Source organism: Pecten maximus, chromosome 3, assembly GCF_902652985.1.
Source record: "Pecten maximus chromosome 3, xPecMax1.1, whole genome shotgun sequence".
NCBI classification, from domain to species: Eukaryota; Metazoa; Mollusca; class Bivalvia; order Pectinida; family Pectinidae; genus Pecten; species Pecten maximus.
In genome coordinates this window covers 7,925,474-7,951,752 of record NC_047017.1, presented here as the reverse complement: position 1 = coordinate 7,951,752, position 26,279 = coordinate 7,925,474, and the positions used below count along the sequence as shown (strand labels likewise).

Genomic DNA, 26,279 nt, shown 5'->3' with positions numbered 1-26,279 from the left:
TCATCAAGTTTAACACTAAGTGATACTAATTCTCACTGAGTTTGTGATTCTGGGTTTATATCTATCTACACAGGTAATTATGATCAAATAATATCATTACTAATTCTCCATATTGAATTTGATGCACATTTCTTGCAGTTTCATGTTCTAAGAACTGATCAATTAAGATGATGGTTTAAGTTATACTTATCTAAATTCAGAATATGTAGATGTATAACGATTCTGAAAATAATTTATCAAATATTTTTCCTATTTGGTCAAAAGATAATACTATGCGTTTCAACTCAAACAATTTTTCACATGTTAATTCAAAACGTTTACCTATTATAAGTTGATAAAATTATAATTAATGGTTTTTCATCAAGGAATTTGGAATATTTTTTGCATAATATCAAGTTACCAGTAGCCTGTTGAGTGTTCAACCTAGACTACTTGTAAACGCCCGTCCCTATGAACAAACTCTTGTCAATTTTTTTCTGAGATAAAAAGAATGAGTTTTTTTGCTTAATCAAAGTCCATAAATGGGCAATCACTTCAAAGTCAATATTGTTTATAAAAAGATGTTCAAGAGAAGCTATATAGACTCTCTATCTCCAAAAAATATATATTAATATAATTTTTGAATAACACTTAATTCACATGGAAAAATAAGGTTGAATATGATAATATAATTATCTTCAAGAAAAATGTTTTGAACTGAAACATTTATGTATTTTACTTTTATAAATGCATGCTAACTGATTAAAAACACTTACTAACACTTACTAAATTTGTCTTCGTTCTAATATGAAATTTCACATGATTTTATTTCAACAACTTTATTGACAGATCTTATATTACTACCAGTCATTTGGATGGAAAAAACTTAGGAAAGGTCTACATTGTATATAAATTGTCTCTGAAGATGGCTACAGTATACAGAAACAGATTATGTAATTAAGATAGTGAATTGATACGTCAGATCAGAAATGAAATCTAAAAATAGAATATAGTTTTGCCTTCTCTATATTGATCTTTTCATGTTCCAATTGAGGAAACAGCTTTTTAATTTAGAGTACCACACTTAAAGGAGACAGAGATACTAAATTTTATGGTATATTTTTCTGGTAGAGATAATTTTTAACAGATATTTTTTCCTGAATCTACTAAAGAATGTTTCTGAATTTTTACTCAGTATTTTTTTCTTTTAAATAACCAGGAGTTGAGAGTGATAATGACTGCTGGAAGGCCAATCACTACTTTTAGCGATACATTACATGTGAATTTAATTTGAGAATTTTCAAAATTAGCATTTAGTGACTATATAGTTTCATTGATAAAAGAGGAACTGAATGGTGTTATAGTTTAACTACGGGTATTTTGGAATTAATACACAAGATCCTGAGAGGACCTCAGAATTGCTATTCATGGTTGTCCGTTTCCTTGATGAGAAATTGAATGATTGGGTGTTTTCAGTCAGAGTTTCCTGGAATTAATAGCCGTTTAACCCCGCTGATAATTGTGGCAGAGAAGGAACATGAAGTGTTGGACATTTCCGCGGTAACCAAACATTGATGTGTGATCAGATGATGGATTAGCGCGAGGATCGTCACCCCTTTCCCTGCAGGTGTTGGCGGGGACAGTAATCTGTGTACATATCCCCCCCAACATATTCCCCGAGAGACAAGGTTTGGGAGGGTTCGGTAGGCGGAACCATTCCTTGTTAACGGGCAAACACGTGCCGGAGTATCACGCCTCCCCTTGCCATTGTCTGGTCGGAACTCTTCAGTGTATAGGTTTTCATGTTGATGGGTAAAGATGAAACTTGACTCTGTGTCTCACTGTGGAGTCCATTGTGATCAGGTGGGTGAGCGGATCGTCGGACGGGTGGCGAGCACTCTCACACCTCATAATATCATGTCAGTCTTAGTCGTAGCCATTTGAAGATTTGACTGTAAATCATCGCAAGGCAAACAAAAAAGGACATCAGGGATATGATTTGGACACACACCGAGACACACCACTAGTTCATGAACCGAGTTACAGTCCATCAATATGAATAATCCCTTTCAGTAGTAAATGACCATACAATAGTGTGTCGATGATAACTACAATTATGGCAATATTTGTTGGGATTCTTTCCCCCTCAATCTCTGACGGGGCTTATCCCATGCTCAGTACATACAGACACGCATATTATGTCGTGCCCTCGTTCGAGTGGGTCTCGGAACGTAACCCGATGCCACCGTCACATGTACATACCTCTCATGAGAGTCGTAAAAAACTGTTTTAATGGTCAGAAGAAAAAGCTTCGGATTCTCCCGAGACAAACTTTCACTTTATTGGTGCTTTTTTTTGCCGGCTTCCTTTAATTTTATTTGCCGGTTTTTTACAGCGAAGATGTAAAAAAAACGACGATATTGTAAACAGAAATGACTTACGATGCGTGGAGTACACCGTGCTCTTTACTTCCACGATAAAAAACTCGGAGACCATTAGTAAGTGACGTGACTAGTTGGGGTTACCCATGACAAAATGACAGCCCAAACGTGTCTCCGTCTGTACAATCGATCACCAAACATATACCCCCTCAACTCTGTATATTTATCATCGTTTCCATTTCCCAGACTATAGTTCTTTCCTGGAGCGTATGTATCAATATTAGTATGTGATACTAGCCATCAAAATTTCTAATAAAAAATCCTGTAATATGAAATCCTGTAATATGATATCAAGTAATATGATATCAAGTAATATGAAATCCTGTAATATGAAATCCTGTAATATGAAATCTTGTAACATGAAATCTTGTAATATGAAATCCTGTAATATGAAATCTTGTAATATGAAATCCTGTAATATGAAATCCTGTAATATGAAATCTTGTTATATGAAATCCTGTTATATGAAATCCTGTAATATGAAATCCTGTTATATGAAATCCTGTAATATGAAAATCCTGTAATAGGAAATCCTGTAATATGAAAATCCTGTAACAATATTGCACCAAACACTTTTAATATGAAATTTTTAAATGTAGATAAAATCGAAATGAGACTGGAAATCAGGGAAATTGTCAAACCTTGTTATCACAAGGTTACTTAGGCCATGAAAAAAATCTATATATCCCAAGTAATCATGGTAATCGAGAATGTTTGATGTAAGTAGGATTTTTTACCGTCAGAACAAAATTTTTATTTTGAGTTTAGCAGACTCCTTGAGTTATCAGAGTTTGAGATAATGAGGTTTTAAATTCAAATTCTTCTACAATATTCAAGATATAGGATTATCCCTGACAGTCATCTCAACAAACGTCATCATACTGATGAAGAAATGGATATTCATGAACATCAAGCTCTGTCAAATTAAATTGTCTTATTGATCTTTATATGTCAACAATATTAAAACTATAAATGATGATAAAACTAACACTGCTTTTCCATTGAATATTGTTTGAGCAAACATTTATCAAGTTAATTGTTTATATAAGATGTCAGATTCAATTGAATATTTTATCTTTCTTAAAGAATGGACAAAAAAATTTAAATTGCTCAGAGGTCAAGTTTTTTGGTTTGTTGCCTTGAGGTTAAATTTCCGGAAAATATCTTTAATGAGACTAAAATCAAAGTTAACACATAAATATCAATGTATTAAAACTATGATTTTCAAACTTGACAGGTGAATTTAATGTTAACAAACTGAAAGTGTATTATGAAAAAAGTTTAATCATAGATATTACAAATTATGTAAAACGTGAATGGTTAATAACATACCTACAATATTATCTTAACACTTCAATGCTTTTGTCAGAGTTGAAATGACTGCACCCGAACACGACAATACAAACATACAAAAGATTCATATAGACTTGTGTATATTTTTTAAACCTGTGCCAATTTTATTGTTCACTTTATACAACAATGTAGAAAAGAAATTGAAGGCTGTTGACGATGGCAATCATCGACGGTAAACACGGTGAAGCAGACGTTACTTTTAATCTGACTGTGTCAAGTCGCAAAGAGGCAGCGGTCATTTCACGGTCCATTTATCAACGCATTGTAAGAAACGCTCCATATGGGCCCCTCATTCTTATACAATATTTCATATTCATGATAATTTTCCATTGAAACACAAATTGTCCGGGATGGTGCACGTACGTTAATGTTGCTCCCTAACAGGTAAGGCCGTAAAGATGTTTGCACACGGGCTGTTTCCATCAACAGCTGGGGTGATGGGAGACATGATTGATAGTGGGGGATGTGGCCAAACGGTCCCGCAATGCTGTACATACAACAGGGTTTTCTGGGAGACATTTCGAGGGGCCACAACAGCATGACTATCAACCGGCCATTTACTTTTATTTTTACTGCGGGACATTGATTTTTACCAAGCTGAAATGTCTTAAGGTGTCACACCGCCATTGTGAAGAAATTTTATAGTTGTCTACTCTGTCTACACACATGGTGTTCACGGGGCAGTCTGCCAGAGATCTTTACGTAACACATCGGTTACCAACATCATATAAATTCCTCATCAAGTTATGGTTAGTTTCTCGCAGATCATAAAATAAAACTATCGTCGTTACCTTCAGGAAGAAAACATAACTTTATCATCATGTGGTGTTAAAGTTATATTATAGAATTATCTGTTACATCAACCCTATTTAAATATAACATGCCATTTTCAATCATGGTTGCTAAGATTATGTAATATAGATTTATGCTATATGCCATGTGAGTAGTAATGCAGAAAACTTGTGTAATTGTGTAATTGAATTTTGAAATTTATCTAAATCTTTTATTCCAACACTGATTATAACAATTAAATCCTTTTTTTATTTAAATTGAATAAAAATATATATGTTTATAATAATAATAATAAAAAAACACCATAAATATATATATTTGTATTCTGTTTGGAAATAATAAGTCAAAAATCTCATAAATTGAAAATTAAGGAACACAAGCAAATTTAACTTCCATGGAAATACTAATAATTTGGATTCTGTTTGTCAAAACAAATCTGTTCAGTTCAGAATCCCCATCAAGAAAAGGTCAATTGTGTTGTACTACAGTGGAGACCTCCCGCCCTGAACCAGCGGTCGAGTTTACTAGCTCCAGGGAGTCGTGGGCTCTCAAACCACCACAGCACCTGTACCCCTGGTCCACAATAATCCTACAGGAAATTGTTTGTCCTTTCTGTGTCTAGGACTTAAAGCGTTTTTTATGTACTAATAATACATTTCTGGACAGTCACATAATGTGGTTAGGATTCGTGACTTGTATCAAAATGGAACGGCACATCAACGATTTTAGTCACAATTTTTTGTTTATCTGATTCATATTTGTAAATTCCCCACCTGCATCAGATGAATTAGTGATGAATTTGGCTACCTCGAACCACAGAAAACATCGCAGAGCTGTAAACCCAAAGTATATAATCCAGCTATGTAGACATTGTGTATTGAGACCAAAAACGATCAAACAGATCTAGGAGTATTTATATTTAGGAACTAGTAAGATATTAACAAATAGGTTAGATATCTGATATCTATAAACAGGTATGATATCTACAAACAGATATGATATCTACAAACAGGTATGATATCTATAAACAGGTATGATATCTACAAACAGATATGATATCTACAAACAGGTATGATATCTACAAACAGATATGATATCTACAAACAGATATGATATCCACAAACAGGTATGATATCCACAAACGGGTACAATATCTACAAACAGGTATGATATCTACAAACAGGTATGATATCTACAAACAGGTATATCTACAAACAGGTATGATATCTACAAACGGGTTAGATATCTACAAACAGGTATGATATCCACAAACGGGTACAAGATCTACAAACAGGTATGATATCTACAAACAGGTATGATATCTACAAACAGGTATATCTACAAACAGGTATGATATCCACAAACGGGTACAATATCTACAAACAGGTATGATATCTACAAACAGGTATGATATCTACAAACAGGTATATCTACAAACAGGTATGATATCTACAAACGGGTTAGATATCTACAAACAGGTATGATATCTACAAACGGGTTAGATATCTACAAACAGGTATGATATCCACAAACAGGTATGATATCCACAAACAGGTATGATATCAACAAACAGGTATGATATCTACAAACAGGTATGATATCCACAAACATGTATGATATCCACAAACAGGTATGATATCTACAAACAGGTATGATATCTACAAACAGGTATGATATCCACAAACAGGTATGATATCTACAAACAGGTATGATATCCACAAACAGGTATGATATCCACAAACAGGTATGATATCTACAAACAGGTATGATATCCACAAACAGGTAAGATATCCACAAACAGGTATGATATCTACAAACAGGTATATCTACAAACAGGTATGATATCTACAAACAGGTATGATACCCACAAACAGGTATGATATCAACAAAAGGTATGATATCTACAAACAGGTATGATATCTACAAACAGGTATGATATCTATAAACAGGTATGATATCTACAAACAGGTATGATATCAACAAACAGGTATGATATCCACAAACAGGTATGATATCTACAAACAGGTATGATATCTACAAACAGGTATGATATCTATAAACAGGTATGATATCAACAAACAGGTATGATATCCACAAACAGGTATGATATCTACAAACAGGTATGATATCTACAAACAGTTATGATATCCGGAGATATCTCATGACAGGTTTTTCTTTGAAAATGTTTGAAGATGTCTATTAGCTGATACAGAATAATTTGGGTGCCATTGTCATTGTGATATACATCAACTAATTACCCATCAACCTTTGTGTATCTGTTGACGAGTGTCAGATCAGAGAATGACATTCTCAGGTAAGATCTTGACTTTTGACTTAAGAGGCCTCTTTTACCTGGATATACCAGTGACAAAAAAAAAATATCTGTAGAAATTTATAACGGTAGATTGATGACTGCAACCATTGGACAAAAGCTCCCTATCTCAAGATTATTATTCTCAATTAGGAAATAGGATAAAAATTTGTTCATCACCGAGACGGGTGGCAAAGAACCTTAGTGTCATAGTAGCAGTTTGATCTTGATGGATATTTACGGATCAAGCGGAGCTGTTGTCTGATTGGCCAATCAGAGGATGAAACCGTATTAGTTTTCCAGTCTGATCAGTGCCAATTAATTATCATGCCTCTTGAATCTCTCTGATGTAGTGATTTTGGGCACTCATGTACCCTTCAAATTCCTGCCCTAGGTTAAGACTTAACTACGCAGCACGCGAGACTCTTGTTCTAGGAATGTCGGCTATTATGTCTTCGAGATATCAATATAATTTCAATATTATGGATTTTTTTCGCTTCCATAAGCAGTTTCTCGTTTTTTCAAATCATTCTCATATCAATAGGTCTATATAGCGAGTTGATAATATTACGGGTTTATTACATTTCTGCTATTAGTTTATTTCCCGTGTTTGAAGACACTCAGAACTCATTTCACAAATTTTTAGTTTGTTTTAAATTAATACTGACATACAAAAGTGTATATAACTCTTTAGACAAATTTATGCTCAAAATTTGACATCTTACCTTAAAACTAAAAACTAAACTTTATTTTACAACAACTGCGAAACAAGTTATCTATCAACTCAAATATTTATCATTCTTGTTGGCCCGGATGGAAGTGCGCGAGGGGTCTTACTGTAGGAGGAAACCGGAGTACCCAGGGAAAACCCAGGTGGTCGGGTAGGTGACCCATACCTTTTCACCTCCATTCGGGGAATCGAACCCCGGCCGCATAAAGGCAACTACGATACCACTGTGCCACCCAACCAACTTTGTCTCTATTTGGAAAAAGTCAAACAACCATTCCTTGTCGGCCACTGTACCACGATCAGGGCAGATTTTGTTTTTCTCTGACCAGGGGAAGATGCTTGGACAAAAAAGACAAAATGAGGACAAACAAGGCCTGACAAATTTTAAATAAAAATATTTTTATTCAGAAATCAAAACAACAACCATTTAGCCTATTTTGAATGAAAAAAATCAGTTTCAAAAGAAATGTAATTTCGTTACTATGTACGGTTGTGAATTCTCGAAGTGCTATTTGTGTGATGTCACAGAGAGTGTTAAGATCAAAGCTCAAAATTGCAATAATATCTGAAAATTTTTGCTGTATTTAATTGAATTTTATTATTATTAATGATTCTACAACAGAATCCACAAAAATAATACTGTCATAAAAATAACCCTGTGTATGTTAAATATACAATAAGCAGATTAAAACTGAAAAAAAAATCTGAAAAAAAAAAAGTTATTCTGAGCATAGCTTAATATATTAATTAGGGCATATGCTTTGATGACAAATTAATCTTGTACCAAATTAAGCAATTTCTGGTACCATATAAAGTTTTTTATTCTTTCATCTCCAAATACTATATAACCTCAATGATGCCAAAAATATCTTTTCATTGATTTTCATGAAATTATACATAGCAATATTTTGTAATTAATATCCCAAAATTTCCTTAATTTCCTTATTATCAGAACTGAATATCCTTAATCGTCTTTGTCCACTTGATTTAGCGTATTCCAATCCTAGTAATTAGGTCAGGTTAATTTCCTGTATCAAACTTCATTAAGAAGTAAAACAGGAATATTCAACATTCAAACAAAACGTGGTCTAATGATCAATCCCTATATGGGTTTGGGGAAATTTGTCATAAAATTACAAACATTATAATAGCTGTTTTTCTCTCAAAACACATTGATTCTCAAATTGTCATTTATGAGGTTCATTATGAGGTACATATATTCCTTTCCAATAAAACTCGTAAAATATACAGATCTATAACTTTAGATATGATAGGGACTACACGGAATAGTTTGTCAAAATGTCTAAGGCATTTGTTGACAACCAATTAAATTGACACAAGAATACAGCATACAATATATATCATCTAGTCCTTTCCACTATAGCTTGGAGCCAAGATTAATATTTTGCATATGCTTATCTTAACTTTTTGAATTATAAAGTTTTTAATTTTTATTTTCAAAATAATCCGAAATTTAACAGATAAGCATGATAAAGAGCATTTAAGATATTTACTGTAGAAAACAATAAAGATACTGAGATTAGCGTAATCATGATTTTGAGTAAAATTGGTAAACCTCCTGTCAGTTCGAATCGGCGGGTAGTTCAAACACGTAATTTAAATTATTTCATACTTGTTCTTCTGAGAAAGATTATAAGATAGTTTAAACTTATATTAATCATGCTTGTTGGCCGTAATGGAAGCATACGAGGGGTCTTACTGCGGCAGGAAATCAGAGTATCCGGGGAAAACCCACGAAGTCGCGCATGTGATCATGACCCCATAGCTTTTTCATGTCCTATCGGGGAATCGAACCCATACACCTAGGTGCAAGGTAATGCGTTACCATCTGACCATCCACTTTTAGATAGTAAGAAAGTATTATTGAAAATTAAGACACATGTATATTACCATACAGATATTAAAGTTCCATATCCCATATTCAGGAAATCTGGGTGATTTAAAATTGAAATATTATACCTGACAAATTTTAGTTTTTCACTTTTCCTTTCTCGTATGTTTCGTTTCCTAACTAGCTGAAAACCCAACACACACTCAATGATTATGTAAACAAAGCCTGAGTCCGATTACAGAGCACACACTCCGACGTATTAGCTCAGATGCTTGTAAGGCCATTATTTACCGACAACATTCGTGTCTAAATACTGACAATCTGCTTCCCATTGACGTTTAAATGAGCAAATTTATCAAAAAAGTGTAAAATACACAACTATAGCATATGTCACTGGTATGTTTTCGCTGGTGACCTATTCAATATGACACAGGTTCTGCTGAACAAATACGCAACAGGCCCAAATTATAGAAGGAATTGTAAGCTTAACAGAGACAAAAAACTACGGTAGCATTTCCAGAAAATATGAAAAAAAATATAATTATACTTACATTTTTTTACCCAAAATTTACAGCGAAAAATAATATTTATAATGTTATTCCTAAAAGTGCTAAGCATCTGGATGTCAAATGATAATTTATTAAACAGGTGGATGTGTTTTGTAGTATTTCTAACAGGTCTGAGCTGATTGTACTTGAATGTGTAAACTTGGGTACATTAGCAGAGGAAGTGGTAGAGAGAGAGAGTGTTGGCGCTGTTTGATGACAAAATAGATTTCAGAGGACAGACAGAGAAATCGTGCAAGCAAGTATTACAGGCGAAGTGTCTACCTGCTCGGAGATCGATCGAGATGAAGAAGGAGACATATGGACTTTGACAGACAGACGGGAAAGTCGGATCACAGGGAGAAACGGGAACACACATTACAAATGAACACTTAATGCATGTATCACCTTATGACAGTGTGGTCCAACTTAAAACAATCACGCTGTCACCTTGTCAAGCCATCAAAAACAAACCACGGCCAATTTCTACATCCTGATGGATGGCCTGGCTTTGTCGCTCAGGTGCAGCAGCTGACAAGATACAGGTAACAAAAGCCAGGTGAGGGGTCATGTGACCCTCGTCCAGACTGACCGACAGGCAGTCTGTCCACCCAAACATACGGCCAAACAAAAGCCGGGGAAACTGCCATATGTTTCCAGTGGATCTCTCTCGTCACTGTACATAAGAAACAGGTTCTCTCTTTGTTCTGTAATTGTTTCTTCATGACTGAATACGACAGTCTTTGGATAATTGCAGAGGAATTATCTTCTTTTAGGAAGCTCCTAATAGCTGGTGTTTACCCACAAAATTATTGCTATTTTCAAGGAGAAGAAGAATAGAAAGAAAATAAAGAGTTCTGTTTATATCTCAACAAATAAATGATTCAATAACTATATAGAACACTTTTTTAATGGCTTCACTTATTGTTGCTTTTCTTCTTCTTTTTCACTGATTAACAATATTTTTTGTTTTTAATTTTTATGTACCATACTAAGAAAACCTTTCCACAGATAGTTTCAATATTTTATCAATATTAAAAAATATATATACCTGAAAAAAAAACAACCTTGTAAATATTTATTCAGAACCAATTTTTAATCTTAATTATTCATGATGTTTTTCGTTTAATTACTTTGTTATATTTGAATCTTTATTAATTCTGTGGCCTAATATTTCTACTCTATTCTCTGGATGATTAGGTTGTATAAGTAGTGCAGTGTTGGGAGTAATGAGTATTTAACGGATGTTCGGGAGCCTTCCAACATGATCTATTGTTATCAGCTACACTCAAAATCCTGTTATCTAGCTGAGCTAGGCCGGTGGTGGAAAATTAACCTGAACAGGTAACACAGGTGCTCACAGGTGAGCATCGTTATTTCAGGTTAATTACAAACCTGTTACAACCAATCATTAGTACCTCTCCTTTTTATAAACAGCTCGTAAATGTCGCAGTCATTCAGGCGTTTCCGTGCTCCATCCATTTCTAATTTTTCCTGCTATCAATAACCATATTTAGCAACATGAGAAGCTTTTATTTTCTTGAGTTTTGATTTAAATGATATTCATTCTGTTTTCAATTTACTGTTGCAAAGATGTATACACAGTTATGCTGAATGATGAAATTCTCAATAATTTCCGGTTTGTTATTTTAAAATTAACAATAAAAAAAAAAAATCCTGCAATAAAAATATACTCAATAAAATTTCAAATATAAAAGAGAAAGGCAAATAATACTCAAATTTAGTTTAAAATTCAACAAAAGAAATCAACTAAAATTTCTAATGATTTGTAATCAATGTGTTAATTATGTTCAAACATTTTCATAATGTTTTCAATAAGAATAATATAATCATGCAAACTTGAGTTTTCATCAAAATAACCAAATATCATTTTATTGATTTTGCAGATTTAAATGTACCATTCATTTTTTCTCAAATTGTTTTTATAAAATCAATGTTTAAAGTTCTAAAGCTTCCCTTGATTTTGTTCAATTAAAACTGTGAAATCTCGATATATATCCGGCAGCGAATACCTTGACCTTAGAATGAAACAATTACATTTAAGTATGGTGTGTAAACACAGAGGCAAGAACGGCACAATAGCGAATCAAAACATTTGATGAATGAACAGGTATTGTCCACTCCGGACTGACCACGAGAAAATGACCAGAGGAATACAAAACTAATGTTTTTCCTATTTGACTGTTGTTGAGCAGTATGGTAAGGCCGAGTAGTGCTTGTTAAACAGGTGTCATAAACAAAACACATGAACCGGTCAAATGTCCCGAGGAATGACCAGTATAGTGGTGGACAAACCCGAGCGGTCAGTCCTGGACACCTAAGTGTCAACACCACATAGGTAAACACTGACCAGTTAATTACAAACTAATTATAGCCAGGAATGAAACAACTAAAATAACATTTACCTAAAATACAGGTAAGAAAATTCGGCCTATCATAACAAACTGCCTGTAATTGACCCACAAATTTAAACTGACCATTCAATGTCCGGAGATTAGTGGACGCTGTTGTCCAGGTACAATCAAGTTATGATAACATCATTACAGTCAGAGTACAAATGTATAGGCAATTCTCACATCCGACCCCTGACAGTGCTAAAAAGTAAAATTCCAGGTAAAGTACGACATCATCTGTGATAATTATATAATGGTGCAGGAATTTACATGACATACTGTTTTAACACCTTAACACAGTCAACTGGTGCCGGTCAGGTCTGCCATGCATACCGGATTTTGGATACCCCTTTTCCATTGTTAAGTGTATTGGACAAAACTTGATTAGATCTTTTCCTTGTTGCCTAATTTACTGGAGGACAAAACTTAATATCATTTCCTTTGTCGTCTAATTTACTGGAAAAATCAAGATTTCGGAGACTCTTACTTTTAAATAATGTCTAATGTACAGATAGATATTATGAAAAATTCTAGTTTAATGGATAAATTTTTAATTCTTTTCTGTGCTGTCTTGTACAGCTGAACAAAGATTTCTTCCAAATTTTGTTTTTTCATTAAGAAAAAAAACGAAAAAAAAACAAGGAAAATCATTTTTTTTTATCTATACATTTCTAAAGTGAAATTTTACTTATATTATACAATACACTCAATGGCCCCTGGATTATATTTTCTTTATCCACACATATTTAAACAGAAAATATTGTTTGGCAAACTTCAAAGGAATCTGTACTGGTTCAGTATGTACATGTCTATATTATGTACTAGTTTTCTTTAATAAAATATTCAAATACACACAGATTTCACACCCAGACTATGCCAATCTGTGCAAAACACAATAATTTTACATCTAACTATCGTAACACACAGGCCCATATGGTGCACATGTATATCTTAATAACCATCTTAATAAACAAACAAATACGAATTGTTCAGAACATGTTACTGTCAATTAATGCATATCAGTTCTTCTATTGGCTGAATTCCAGGGATAGATGTTTATATTTAGCAAAATATAATTTTACTTCTTCTAAAATTCTATGAATGATAAATTTCTGTTTAAGATTTGTGATATCCTGTTTTGTAAGTTTTTTTCAATGAAAATTTCGTTTTGAAGTAAAAAATAATTCAAATCTAATATTGCTCAATGACAGTATTAATAATGAAACAAATCTATTTGCTTTTAATATATGCCATAAATTGATTCTACAATATATTTTACATAAATTTATGAATAAATTATCAATATTTAGAGCTAAATTTTAACCTGTAACAGTTTATATCTGCTAATTGTTTGAGCCTATGCAGTTCCTGCCCCCCCCCCCCCCCCTCAGACTCAGATAATAAAAGTTTATCAGCTACAGTGAGTTATTATTTATATTGACAGAACATTCAACAATAACAACTATCGGCTGTATATACATAAACTTATGTTCAAGTAAATATACAGCATTGTGTTCATCGTAAGATTCACAAGTATTGATTAATTTCTAAAACAATATACCAGTAATGATGGTTAGCTTTTCATTAAGGCAGCCAGGCAACCATCTGACGGACTGATAATTGAATATGTAGACCTCATACATAGATCAGAATACGCGATCAGTATATTTTAAATATTGGACACAGGATATTTCAGTTACAAACTTAATTATGATAAATTATCAATAAAATCAAGTATATTTAAAACATTTTTTTCTGTAGGACTGGAAATACATTTCCACAATTTTTTAATCCCTACGACCTAAAAAAGTTCCTTGTGTGCTTATCAACTTAGATATGGAATGTTGATATATTTAATTCTATAAGAATTAGATTCAGTTACAATACTTCCTTAAAACAATGGATACATTTACCTTATATCATCTTCAAACAAAACCTGACAAAAACCATTCCTGAACTGAAGTTTATGACCCCTAAAAAGAATTACAATTCTATTTTGAGTTTTTTAATTGATACTAGTCACAAACAGTAAACAGTGTTCACTGAACTGTGTCCGTTTCCTGTTCTGGCTCGCACAGGAGGCCCACATACAACTTATAAGACCTTGATCTTTTCAATATACCAACCTTCAATCGCCATCATAGCGCGTAGTTCCCGATTCAACAACTCAAATCGTCGCTCCAAATCGTCCTCTTTTTCTCTGTAGAAGAAGAAAACAAAATTTTACTCCTGTTTAGTTTGAGGAAACAAGCGAGAATAGAAGTTCCTGCATGCTACTTATATAGGCTGAGAAACTTTACAGAAAAGCTGATTTCTTAACCAGCATTACTGTAATGGGTTTATGTCTAAAGATGATAATATTTTCACAATATACTTACAAGACTTAGAAGTTTTCTCTTGGGATAGCAATGTAACTTATCCCTTCCTAAACCTTTATTTCAGCAAATGAGAAAAACTACTAAAACTTCTGATCTGTCAGGCACATTTTGGGAGAAATCGCGCATTTGGGCAGATTATGGAATGGCGAAGGGTAAAGAGACGGAACAGCTGGCAGAAAAGGGTGAAATTAAGATAAAGAAGCTAAAGAGATTGTGGGCTTGGATTGATGTTCAGTGTGAGCCAGCTAAGACTACGTAAGACCAGCAAACAGCAGAAAGCTGCTTATACTCTTAGTATTTTTCTCATAAGGAGCTTGGCTTGACTGTTTCAGATAAAGTCTTAAATGGTCTTTGAAAAATTCATTCCACCAGCCACATTTGGTCGTGTGGGGTTTCCTTGTCGGTCTTCTCGGCTGTCAAGTAAGGAAATGAACCAGGGTCCTTGGAGGATTTTAAGCCTGCTATTTATTAGGTGATAGGAGATATAAACAGCCTCTGTAGCCAGTCAACAAGAACGTGGAGACTGACAAATCGGAACATCGACAGTTTTCTCCAGCGACATCGTAAAACAGCAGCCCCAATCTGCCAGTTCTGTGACAACGTTGAGACATGGGGTCACATATCATTACTAATTGTGATATTAAACAAACTAATGATTATCATTTTGCTGTTTAATTTCCTAGAACTCATCCAAGTGCTCATATTTTTACAGAAATTTGTTTATTTCCAGATTGGCTTATTTTGTTTTGTGGAGTTTTTGTACTGGCATGCGATTTGGGGAAATGACGGATGACATTGCTAGGACTTCGGTGTTTATATATATGACTCGCCAGTGTTCCCAGCTGTGACAAGTTTTGATGGGATTCTACAACACATTAACTGTCCTCTCCCTCCGTCTCAAAAACCTAATGAAATACTGAAGTAAAATGAAGTGACAGTTTTTTCCTTTTAAATTTAAAAATTATTCTTGAACCAAATTTGAAATACAGATCTATATAATTTGAAATATTCTGGGTATGATTTCGAATATAATTATTCCTTTAGTACTAATATTTTCATTTGATCGCAAATATAATTCTAAACATGCTGATATTAAAATACAAGTAAAATTCATACTAAATTTATTTTAAGTATATAAACTTGTATTCTGCTATTTTCGTTTAAATCTATGTATATATTAGTTTACTCAAATACAAAAGTATTTAACTCCTGTTTTTAAGCTTTATCCCGGAGAAGTGAACAAGTTACTAAACATCATCTTAAGGAAACGTCAGTTTCAGATTACGAAATTAACAAGTAATGACGATGATGATAAAAGGATAGTATACTATCTGTAGTTACAACTGACACTAGGAAATGAGGATTAATATACATGTGGTGGAGGATGAAAAACATGCTTATCTAAAAACCCTAAAACTTCCTTCCTAATGTCTCACACTCTAGATTTAAGTTACATCACAGAAAATTTTTTATTAATAATTTTCCATATCTTTTCTCTGCTTCTTCAATTCATAATTTATAACTTTCATTATCTTTTTTCTGCTACTCAAATTATTACATGTTAAAATTGAATTCATTTTTGAATAAATTTTCTTTTTTTATCCATCTTTTTTAATCAAAGTGATTATTTTATGTCAAATAGTAGAAAAACAGACGTTTGATTACAGTACAACTACCAAGTAATATGTACTCAAACATGTCAGATTAATAAAATATTGTTTATAGATATATAGATATATTTAGTCCTAAATTTATGACAATTGTCACTGAAAGTACATTGAATGATTAAAATGAATTTATACAACTCGTTTGGTATTTTGAGGCATAGTAGCAGCTTCATATGTTTACGACCGTTGTTTTGATGTCGCAATGAAATAAACATCATGTTGATTTCTACGCAAACTAATTACGCATCAAAACAAATGGTTATACTAATGGTTTGAAAATTTAAGATCTGAAATTAATATCTTTGAAATTTGGATTTACCTTTTAAACTGATGGCATAACTGAGTGCATAGCTTAATCCTTACAAAAGCTTCTCACTATCATCGAGGGAAATATATTTGTTGTGACAGCGACATCTTGGTAAATGATACAATGTTTCGACAAATCACATCAATTTTTCCCTAATTACCAGTTACACACTGGAGTCTTTAATCAAATAAAAGAAAAAAGATGAGATGAAACTGAAGCTCGATTGGTGATTTGTCAAATTCTCTTTAATTATTTGTGTTACGGTAAAAGTGAAGAAAAAACCTCCAAACCTTACAAGTTCTAGCATATGTGTGATGGTAAAATCGATACGGGACAGATTTGTCGACTTGTTTAATGGTGATCAATCAAGCCGTGGAACTATCAACATGTACTTTTTACAAAAAAAACTTACTGACAAGGTTTTTTTTTGTTCTGAAACATATGTTTATGCATTTTTTTAAAACTAATTAATATTGCGCTTCTCTTTTTACACTATTTCCATTTTTTTCTTTTAAATATTGAAACTATTTACCTGTAATTTGTATGGTAAAAAGATATTAACAAGCTTTTGAAACATGTTTCAGCAACTTTTTACAAACAATTTATTACTGCATTTTTAATACATAAAATGTACTAATTCAAATTTCCTTTTTCTTCCCATTTTATTAGACATGTTTTTTTTTGTTTTTGTTTTTACATAGCATATGTTTCAGCAATTTTAAAAACTATTTTGATATTGATTCATAACACTAAATTTCATATTTTATTCTATTTCATAACTTTTTCTGAAATCATTTTGTACAACATTATGTGGAAGCTTATTTTCAGGAAAAGGTATCCTTTTTTATTCAATATTCAGGAATAAATCATTTATTATTTATTTTTTTTTTATTCTTTCTTAAATTCATACAATTGTTAAAACATATTACCATATGTATGTGTTAAAAAGATGTTAATTGTTTTGTATTAAAGTCACAATTAATATCATCCTGTATTCTAATCATTAATTTTTTAGTCATAAGAGAAAATATGATTTTTGCCCCAATATTTTATGAAACACTAAAAGAATTTAACAAGTCTGTTCTTTTTGCAGTACATCATATAAAGATATCAAAGTCATATAGAAGTGAAATTCTGACTCAATCTATAAATATTTTTTTAAACTACGATGTACATGCATTCAAAATATAATATTTTTATACTATTTCTATCTATCCAATGCTATAAAATTCACATATATACATTTAATATTTTGAAACAACATTACACAGGTGACTGTATGTGGTCAGGAATATTTTGTTACAATAACTAGTAGTGTTTACTACAAAACAAGAGAGGATATGAGGCCATCGAGACAAAACAAATCCAACATTTTCGGTCTGAGAATGGTACTTGTCTTTGATACACACAAAACCTCTAGGTGTTTAATAATCTTCAAAACTCTCAGACATTCTGGGGCATTAGGAGACCACGTTGGTCCGAGAACATGGCCCTTTGCCAGCTATGAAATAATGCAAGATTTAATCTTTTATGACAAAATATGAATTCCATAATGACATCGGACTCATTAGTATCGGTCCCCGCGGCTGTCGTTATAATCTCCCCGAAACCAGGCGCGGTTACTCAATGTATCCGAAGACTAAGGCCTTGGAATGTCTGTACGATAGCTAGGGATTACACTACGATTTACGCAGGTGCCAACACAATACCGTTACAGATGAATAGTATTTTTCTTAATCATTAGCCCTCCTCCTAGATCTCTAATGTTCTTACTGCCGTCAATATTGTTTCTGAACATTTTCAAAATAACATCAATTCCAATAGAAAATTACTCATGGGCATACAAATTTACGACTAGAATAACATTTGACTTGCTTTTAGACTTCCAAAATAATTTTTTTTCTTACTTATTTGAAATATTTAACAATGAAATATGGAATTAGTGGACAAGTTCAGTCTTGTTTGTTAAGATATTATTGGTGACAGGTGTGTAGGGTGTCTCTAAATCCCAATCACAATGACAACAGGGTCACATATAATAACAGGCAATAATTATATAGAAGGAATTAGGGTCAAATTTGAGTCTTACATCATATTAACCTTACCGACATAATATATGACACATATTGTATATAATACACCGTTATTTTAACACAACACATTCTTCTACTTCTCAATTGTAGTACCGATCAAAACATAGCTGTAGGCATGGAGTTCTGTTTTTTTTGTTTTGTTTTTTTGACAGAAATAAAATTAATGGTGCCTTGTTTGTTTTTGTATTGTCCAATATACCACAGCCCATCAACACTTAAATCAAAGGATCAGCTGTGATTGTATAGAGCTTGTGTTTATATCCAAGATGACAAATGACAATGTTATGATGGTGATCTAATTATTGATACATTTTAATCATGATTACTGGATTTAAGGAAAAAATCTGAAGTTAAGAGATTTAAGAGTTAAGAGATTTTAAAAAAATCTGAAGTTAAGAGATTGAAGTTAAGAGATTAAAAAAAATCTGAAGTTAAGAGATTTAAGAGTTAAGAGAATAGCACTGAGCATTTACCATGTACCATTATGACATGCATAAGTATGAACTCAACATCTTTTAAAGCATTTATTTATGCATTGATCATCTGTGACCTTGACCTTTAGATCCTGAAAATTCTATAAATTTAAAATTCCAAATGAAACAATATGGCCCTTGAGGAAGAATCTGCATCATTTAAGATATTACTACAGGAAGGATGTACAATAGGATGCTGAGCCTAAGAAGTCCTGTTTATCTGGCACGGTGATACATTAACAGTAAAAAAGGACTTCTGAATTAATACTTCGAGGATGTGGTTGTCAAGTGGGTTTTTTTCATCCTATTTCTTAACAACAGGTTTTTTAAACAAGATCCACTTGTGTTTTTTTCATCAAACATGTACACCTGTCATTATGACTTATAAAACTCATAATGTCCATCAACTCATAATTATTTTTCTTCACCGATCAGAATATTCACATCATCCAAACATTCTGTATGGTTTCTCTATCACACAGTTTCTCCAATATTCTGCCTCCAAAGATTTCTCCCTGACCTATCCCTTCTAGATTTCCTTATATCCACACATTTCCTGTAAAATCTTGCCGGTCCCTTTCCCTTCAAAAGAATTCCTGAACGGATCTTTCTGTTTCCTCTCTTCTGCGTTGGAATGTCTCCTTACCTCTCCCCACACCATCAGGAGACGAAAACAGTATGATGAGAAAAAAGAAACTAACCATAATATTATGATTAATTTTTACCCATCTTTTTTTGGCTCAACTCAAAAAATGGCACAATTAAAGATCCCAATTCACAAAACTCCGAAAACCTAGTGTATTAAATGTTTATAATGAATTTAAATGAGTTTTTATTGCATGTATATTACACGAAAGGACCAGACACAAGTTATCGCAACTTAAATGTTATGCAGTTAATGGCAGTTATTCAACTGAAGGTGTTGATACAAAATTTAATTTTAATTTTAATGTTTTTGAAGCAGTCAGTAAATTCTCAAAATCTACCAAACTTACATGTTTTTACCTAGAAATATGATTTAAAAAGCAATGAAAATCTCTTTTTGTTAAGATCTTTAGTTGTACACCATATGATTTACCTACTGCATATATTGGTTGTAATAAAAGTGACACTCTCTGAAAATTGGCACAAGCTAAAAGCAAATTTTTAATGTTATGGATGGCAACGGAAAAATGACACTTAGTCACACTTCTGTTTACATGTATATCAGATTACAAGAGTCACTGCAAAAAAAAAAAAAAAAAAATGAAAAAATTGCTTTTTATTTTTATTGTAACAAGTGAATACAAATGTTGAAATGAAAGATTGTCTAATCAAAATGCCATGCACCCGGGAAAAAAACTAAGAACCGAAATAAATTTTGCAAAAATAGTTGAATCAAAATACTACAGCTACATACATATCAATAAGTTCAAAGAGATAGACTGAAAAATTAAGAGATCTCCAGACAAAAGTCAAATACTTCATAATCAAAGGGCAATAACTTCTGCATAAATATACATATTTTATGTTTTAATGAGATTACTTGGAAATGTAGGAGATCTTCTGACAAATGAAAATTAATGTCAGACGGATGGACGGAGAATACCATAATACTCCAGAACTTAACAAAGCAAAGAGAAAACTGAATACCACAAGTTATGGCAGTGGGCATACATGAATACGATAAGGAAATTTAAACGAAGTATAAGACTGAAAATGAAACTTTGATAGCCAGGAACTACTGTTATCTGTTAAGTCAGGATGTCAGTATGTGTTGGCCGATGGCTATTTTGTCAGGGCGACTCTGATGTTAGAAGAGTTGTATAGCTGCCAGATCAACCCAAAATAAACATCCCGGGTAGATACCTTCCCCAGTTTAGTTTAGAAAACAACAACTCTTCGAAACACATAATCAAACTGGCAAGTTGTTTTAAAACACATATGGGATTAACACAGCAAATCCTCTTTTGCTAATCCTGCCCCGAAAGCAAAGTTTTGTTTTGTTCTGTTGTATCGTTGATTGATGATAACAAGCGCCGCTTTCTGCCGGGTTTTGGACAACACGAGAATAACCACTAGTCTCAGGAATGTTGGACTGTTAAGTTACGTACCTCTAATCCTATCTAGAGTGTTCTAACAAACATTGATTCAATTAAATTTTAAATGTCAACATATTCCCTTACAGAGGTACCCTCATATACCGCCAGGGCTTTAGTAGACAAACTGCAGTGCACCTATTACCAAATTGATTTACCGGTAATTTCTTACGACTTTCGAGGTGATTAGGAAAGTGACTACCGATAGGTTGTCAAACAGTTTAACTCTGTATATCTGTTTTGTACATACACTTAGCCGGAGTAGGACTTCGAAGAGGGACCTGATCGGGTTAGGGCGTTAAAATCACACCTTAAGCTCATCATATTGTGGCTTTTGTAGGGTTAGGTCAATGATGATAAAGATTACAAAAAAAAAACATACACAGTGTACATAATAAATCTACAGTGTGGTACACTGGGAGATTACACGGAGAGGATTCCTGTACATATATAACACGGTAATTCATTCAATACACAAACAGCCGTAGTAAGTCGTCTCCTCACCTCTATAACAGTGCATACAGCCACAAAATATCTACCAATACACTGTAGAATTACTTTAGATTAACGTACATTAAATGATTAATGTCTAACAATTATTGAAAAATTCTATCAAAGGCCATGGAATCAAGTATTTTTAAAGCAATTTTTTTGCTTCCTTCTTTTTCTAAGGTTATATAATCTATAAGTATATATAGGTAATAATGATATAGATAATATAAAAGGAAATAAAGTCTAATATGATGATTGCTGGAGCTACTTCTGGACCCATCTTTGAACCAAAGGTATTTTCTGATTTGCTTTTTCAATTTTTTTTTTATTTATTTACAAATTCGAAAATTAATATTCACCAAGAGCACAGAATTGTCAAAACTAGTTTACAATCATATTTTCAAATGTTAAGCAATATTCAATGCCCGTTTTGACATTTTCATGATATACATGTACTTCATTAAATTCAGGGCTTTTAAAAAAAAAAATTCATTATTTTCATGTTGTCCTAGTTCTTTTATTTATTTATTTTATTTAAATGAAAATTCTTTTTGGGGAAATACTACCATTTTAAATGTTTTCATTAAAATTTGATAAAAATCTATCTTTTTAAATGAAAATTAAAATATATAAAAAATAATTATTAATATTTATAATTTTACGCACTGCACCATACACAAAATTGTTATTGTAATGTCATATTCCATATAATATCACAATCATAAAACATTTATTTAATATCATACACCATATATAAAAGGGAATATGTGATGTGATGATTAATTTGTCTTTTCCTATTTGTGAATTTATGAATATCCGATAAATAAAAAAAAATCTTAACAGAATCAGACTTGTTATGTAATCATTGAATTCTCTACAGCAAACATATTTAGTATTGTGTATTTTCCGATAGCTATAATTGACTCCGACCAGAATCCTAATATCAATTGTTCACTGGCTAACAGTATTATTGTATACACACAACAAGCTACCTGTCCCTTCTAAACACTCGGCATAATTGTGGTCTTCAGGGCGGGAATCGTCGCAGTAAGGAACTTAATTAATACCAGCGCAGGTAAATCTCAAGGACCCCTGTTTACAAGATATCAATGAATTAAAGTTTAAAAACGACCAATGACACAATTAGATCCATGATGACTTAAGATTTGCTCATCCACAGACTAGAGAATTAAAATTTTTTACTATAAAATTCAACTAGCGAAAAAATTTACCAAAATTACTTTAAGAAAATTAAGTTATTAAGGACAAAATTTTGTTAGTATGGGGTGTTAAGAGGGTTGGCGGGGGAGGAATATTATTCTCTCAGAGGAATACGAACGGAACTTGGTCTGAGTAAACGGAACAATACAGGAAAGCAGTGTATTGTTAGCTATGCTTTCATTATACACAAATATACCAGTGTCAATATTTCCTCTACTAAGAGAAATTTTCTGTTGACATAAACAAGCCGGTTTGTTTGCTCACTACAATGACCGAACTAATTAGTTACCAAAACTGGCCCTACCCCGAGTGATATGTAGGCTCAGTGTGAAGGGGGCAGCCAAGTGGGACCACACCGCCCCAACAAACATGCATTACACAACTCGGCTGGGTTAGAATCTTACAACTGCGAAGCTTGATGTTTACCTAACCTCCAATCTCATTTTCTCCAATGCCACTTAGCTTTGTTCATCAATAAATGTTTCCCCGCTATATGTATGGAGCCATGCAATGGAAACGGTTCATTAAATTATTCAATTTGTAAAAACATCCCCAGCTGTATTGACCGATAAGGCTGGAGTGGACGCACACCTGAAATGATCATTCAAAACTTGACGATGGTCAGAACACATTGAGAAAACTCTGTCCACAGTGTATTCTAAAGTCTGATTTGGTACGGTCAACAATAATGGCACAAGTATCGAAATGTTTTTAATGAGCCAAAGGACGCTAATATTTGGACAAATTTTCGCACAATCGCTTCTGATGAAAAGTTTATCTACTCCCATGTATGGCTGGATACTTCAGTTTCTTTGCAATTCTATATTTAGAAAATTTGTACAGGTTTATAACATTTAGCTTTGATGTAGTAGGGCCACTTGACAGTCTGACCCATCCTGTCTAAATATAGCCTAATTAGGGTGGTCAGTGGAGAAATGCTGACCATTGATGATTTCTGTCTCTAGATTCTTTAAATTCCATTCCCTTACATACATAACCAGGATTGGTCAAAAACATTCGAATTCTCTAACAGTTACACGTACTGCGTGGTTCGGATTCCTTTCTAATTACACGAAGAAATCCATTAATGAAAATAGATGAGTCAAAGAAAGTAGAGAAGGAGAAAAAAAAATGTTTTAGTTCATATATGATTATAATCTAAAACTCAAGAAATATTTGTTTATAAAAGTTTAATGTTCTTGCATTTAATTTTGATTAATGATGAGTATATATCTTAAACTACCATAAGGCTTTTTATTAAAGTTACAGTAACTGTTCATTTTAATTAAAAAAAAATTCAAATATTTGAAATCACTGTAAAATTTAATGAAGCATTACCTTCACATGACGTTTTTACTCTATATACTGTGTAAGTAATATTTCGTTATACTGCCATCGTTTTCACAATAAAATATTGGCAATAAAATGAGATATTGTAAAAACGAAGACAAATAAAACGTGGCTATATGAATAGATATTGTCGCTGTCGTGGTGACTTCAACAATTTGCGTTTGCTCTGTCATTCAATTTTACTTCATCGCAAAAAGCTAATAACGAGAGTTGTCTGGCCCTCACAGCAGTTTGATTGTACAAGCAACATATAACTTTGATGAGCTGAGAGTCACTTTTCACACCGACCATCATGTGTGAATCTGCATGTAGCCAGCGTACCAAATCACTAATTAAACTGGGCGAGAGTAAATGTTGATTAGGGTTGGCAATCTGCCAATTACGATCAGAAACGGAGAACGTGTTACATTTATTCTAATATATACACACAAAAATATAAAACGTAGCGAAATGCTAGAATCCTACTTAATCAAATGTCCGATCGATACGTCCACTTACACATGACGGGAGCTATTGTACACAAATTCACTATCAAAATGTTCCGCTACGCCGATGGTGTACCTCAGCATATGTGTCACACTTAAAGTATCATTAGCGACACCTGTTACTGCGGTGATAATCCTGAGCATTTGTGTAAATTCATGCAGTATCAATCATGTGACATCATATGGAATCATGTGTTATTCATCAGCTACTCGACGGACGGCTCCAGACGGCCAGCAACAAAAAAATCACAGATCCTCCGTAATTGTTTGTTTTGTTGATGCGTAGAAAAATCACATTGTCGTACTTATATGTACGATCGATACACTCCCAAATGTCACACTCATAAAAATAACCGCAGTTCAGAATAATAACTCACCTGTATACATTCAAAATTTTTAGTGCGAAGCTATTTATAAAATATAATTTTTAAGGTTGAAGTGGGAGAAAAATTTGAATTGTAAATTCTGCTAAAAATTCCTTTTCTCATTATGATACGCTTTGAATTTAAGGACGTAAAAATTCCTGATATCAAACTCAAATTAATCTCTGGGAACTACTTTAATTTGGGGTTAATGAACTAGAAATATTTTGGTCTATGTTATGTACTGGGTATCTGCTGTTGCCACTGATACTTAATGCTGTAATGTCAAGGCCTTAATTATGATTTGAACCTTCAATATTTATGAAATGTGAAGAAGTTTCAATTCTTTCACACATCAAGCTTTTTTTTCTACTTCTTTTAAGGTCCTAAGAAATTTTGGCAAAATCATATTTTCAGGGTTGCATATTGAAATATTGAAGTATGAAACTATCAACATTAGAAATATAATTGTGCTCCATATTCCTTGAAATCACACTTGATTTTGCAAACTGTTTATTAATTCAAAGAATAAACTTCCTTCTCTCCCATTTTTTTTCAAATGTTGTCAAATGGCAGTCTCTCCAACAACAGTCAACAAAACAGGTGGAAACAACGGCAGTCTCTCCAACAACAGTCAACAATATAGGTGTAAACAACGGCAGTCTCTCAAACAACAGTCAACAATATAGGTGGAAACAACGGCAGTCTCTCCAACAACAGTCAACAATATAGGTGGAAACAACGACAGTCTCTCCAACAACAGTCAACAATATAGGTGGAAACAACGACAGTCTCTCCAACAACAGTCAACAATATAGGTGGAAACAACAACAGTCTCTCCAACAACAGTCAACAATATAGGTGGAAACAACGACAGTCTCTCCAACAACAGTCAACAATATAGGTGGAAACAACGACAGTCTCTCCAACAACAGTCAACAATATAGGTGGAAACA

General features: G+C 33.0%; 1 protein-coding gene across 1 annotated transcript in view; it reads right to left on the bottom strand.

The window, feature by feature from the left end:
- The window catches only part of LOC117323067 (EH domain-binding protein 1-like), a 79,737-nt gene that overhangs the window by 9,357 nt on the left and 44,101 nt on the right, over window positions 1-26,279 (bottom strand). The window contains exon 22 of the mRNA XM_033878067.1: window positions 14,544-14,617. Coding sequence (XP_033733958.1) covers window positions 14,544-14,617 — 74 coding nt within the window. The remainder of the gene's footprint in view (window positions 1-14,543; window positions 14,618-26,279) is intronic.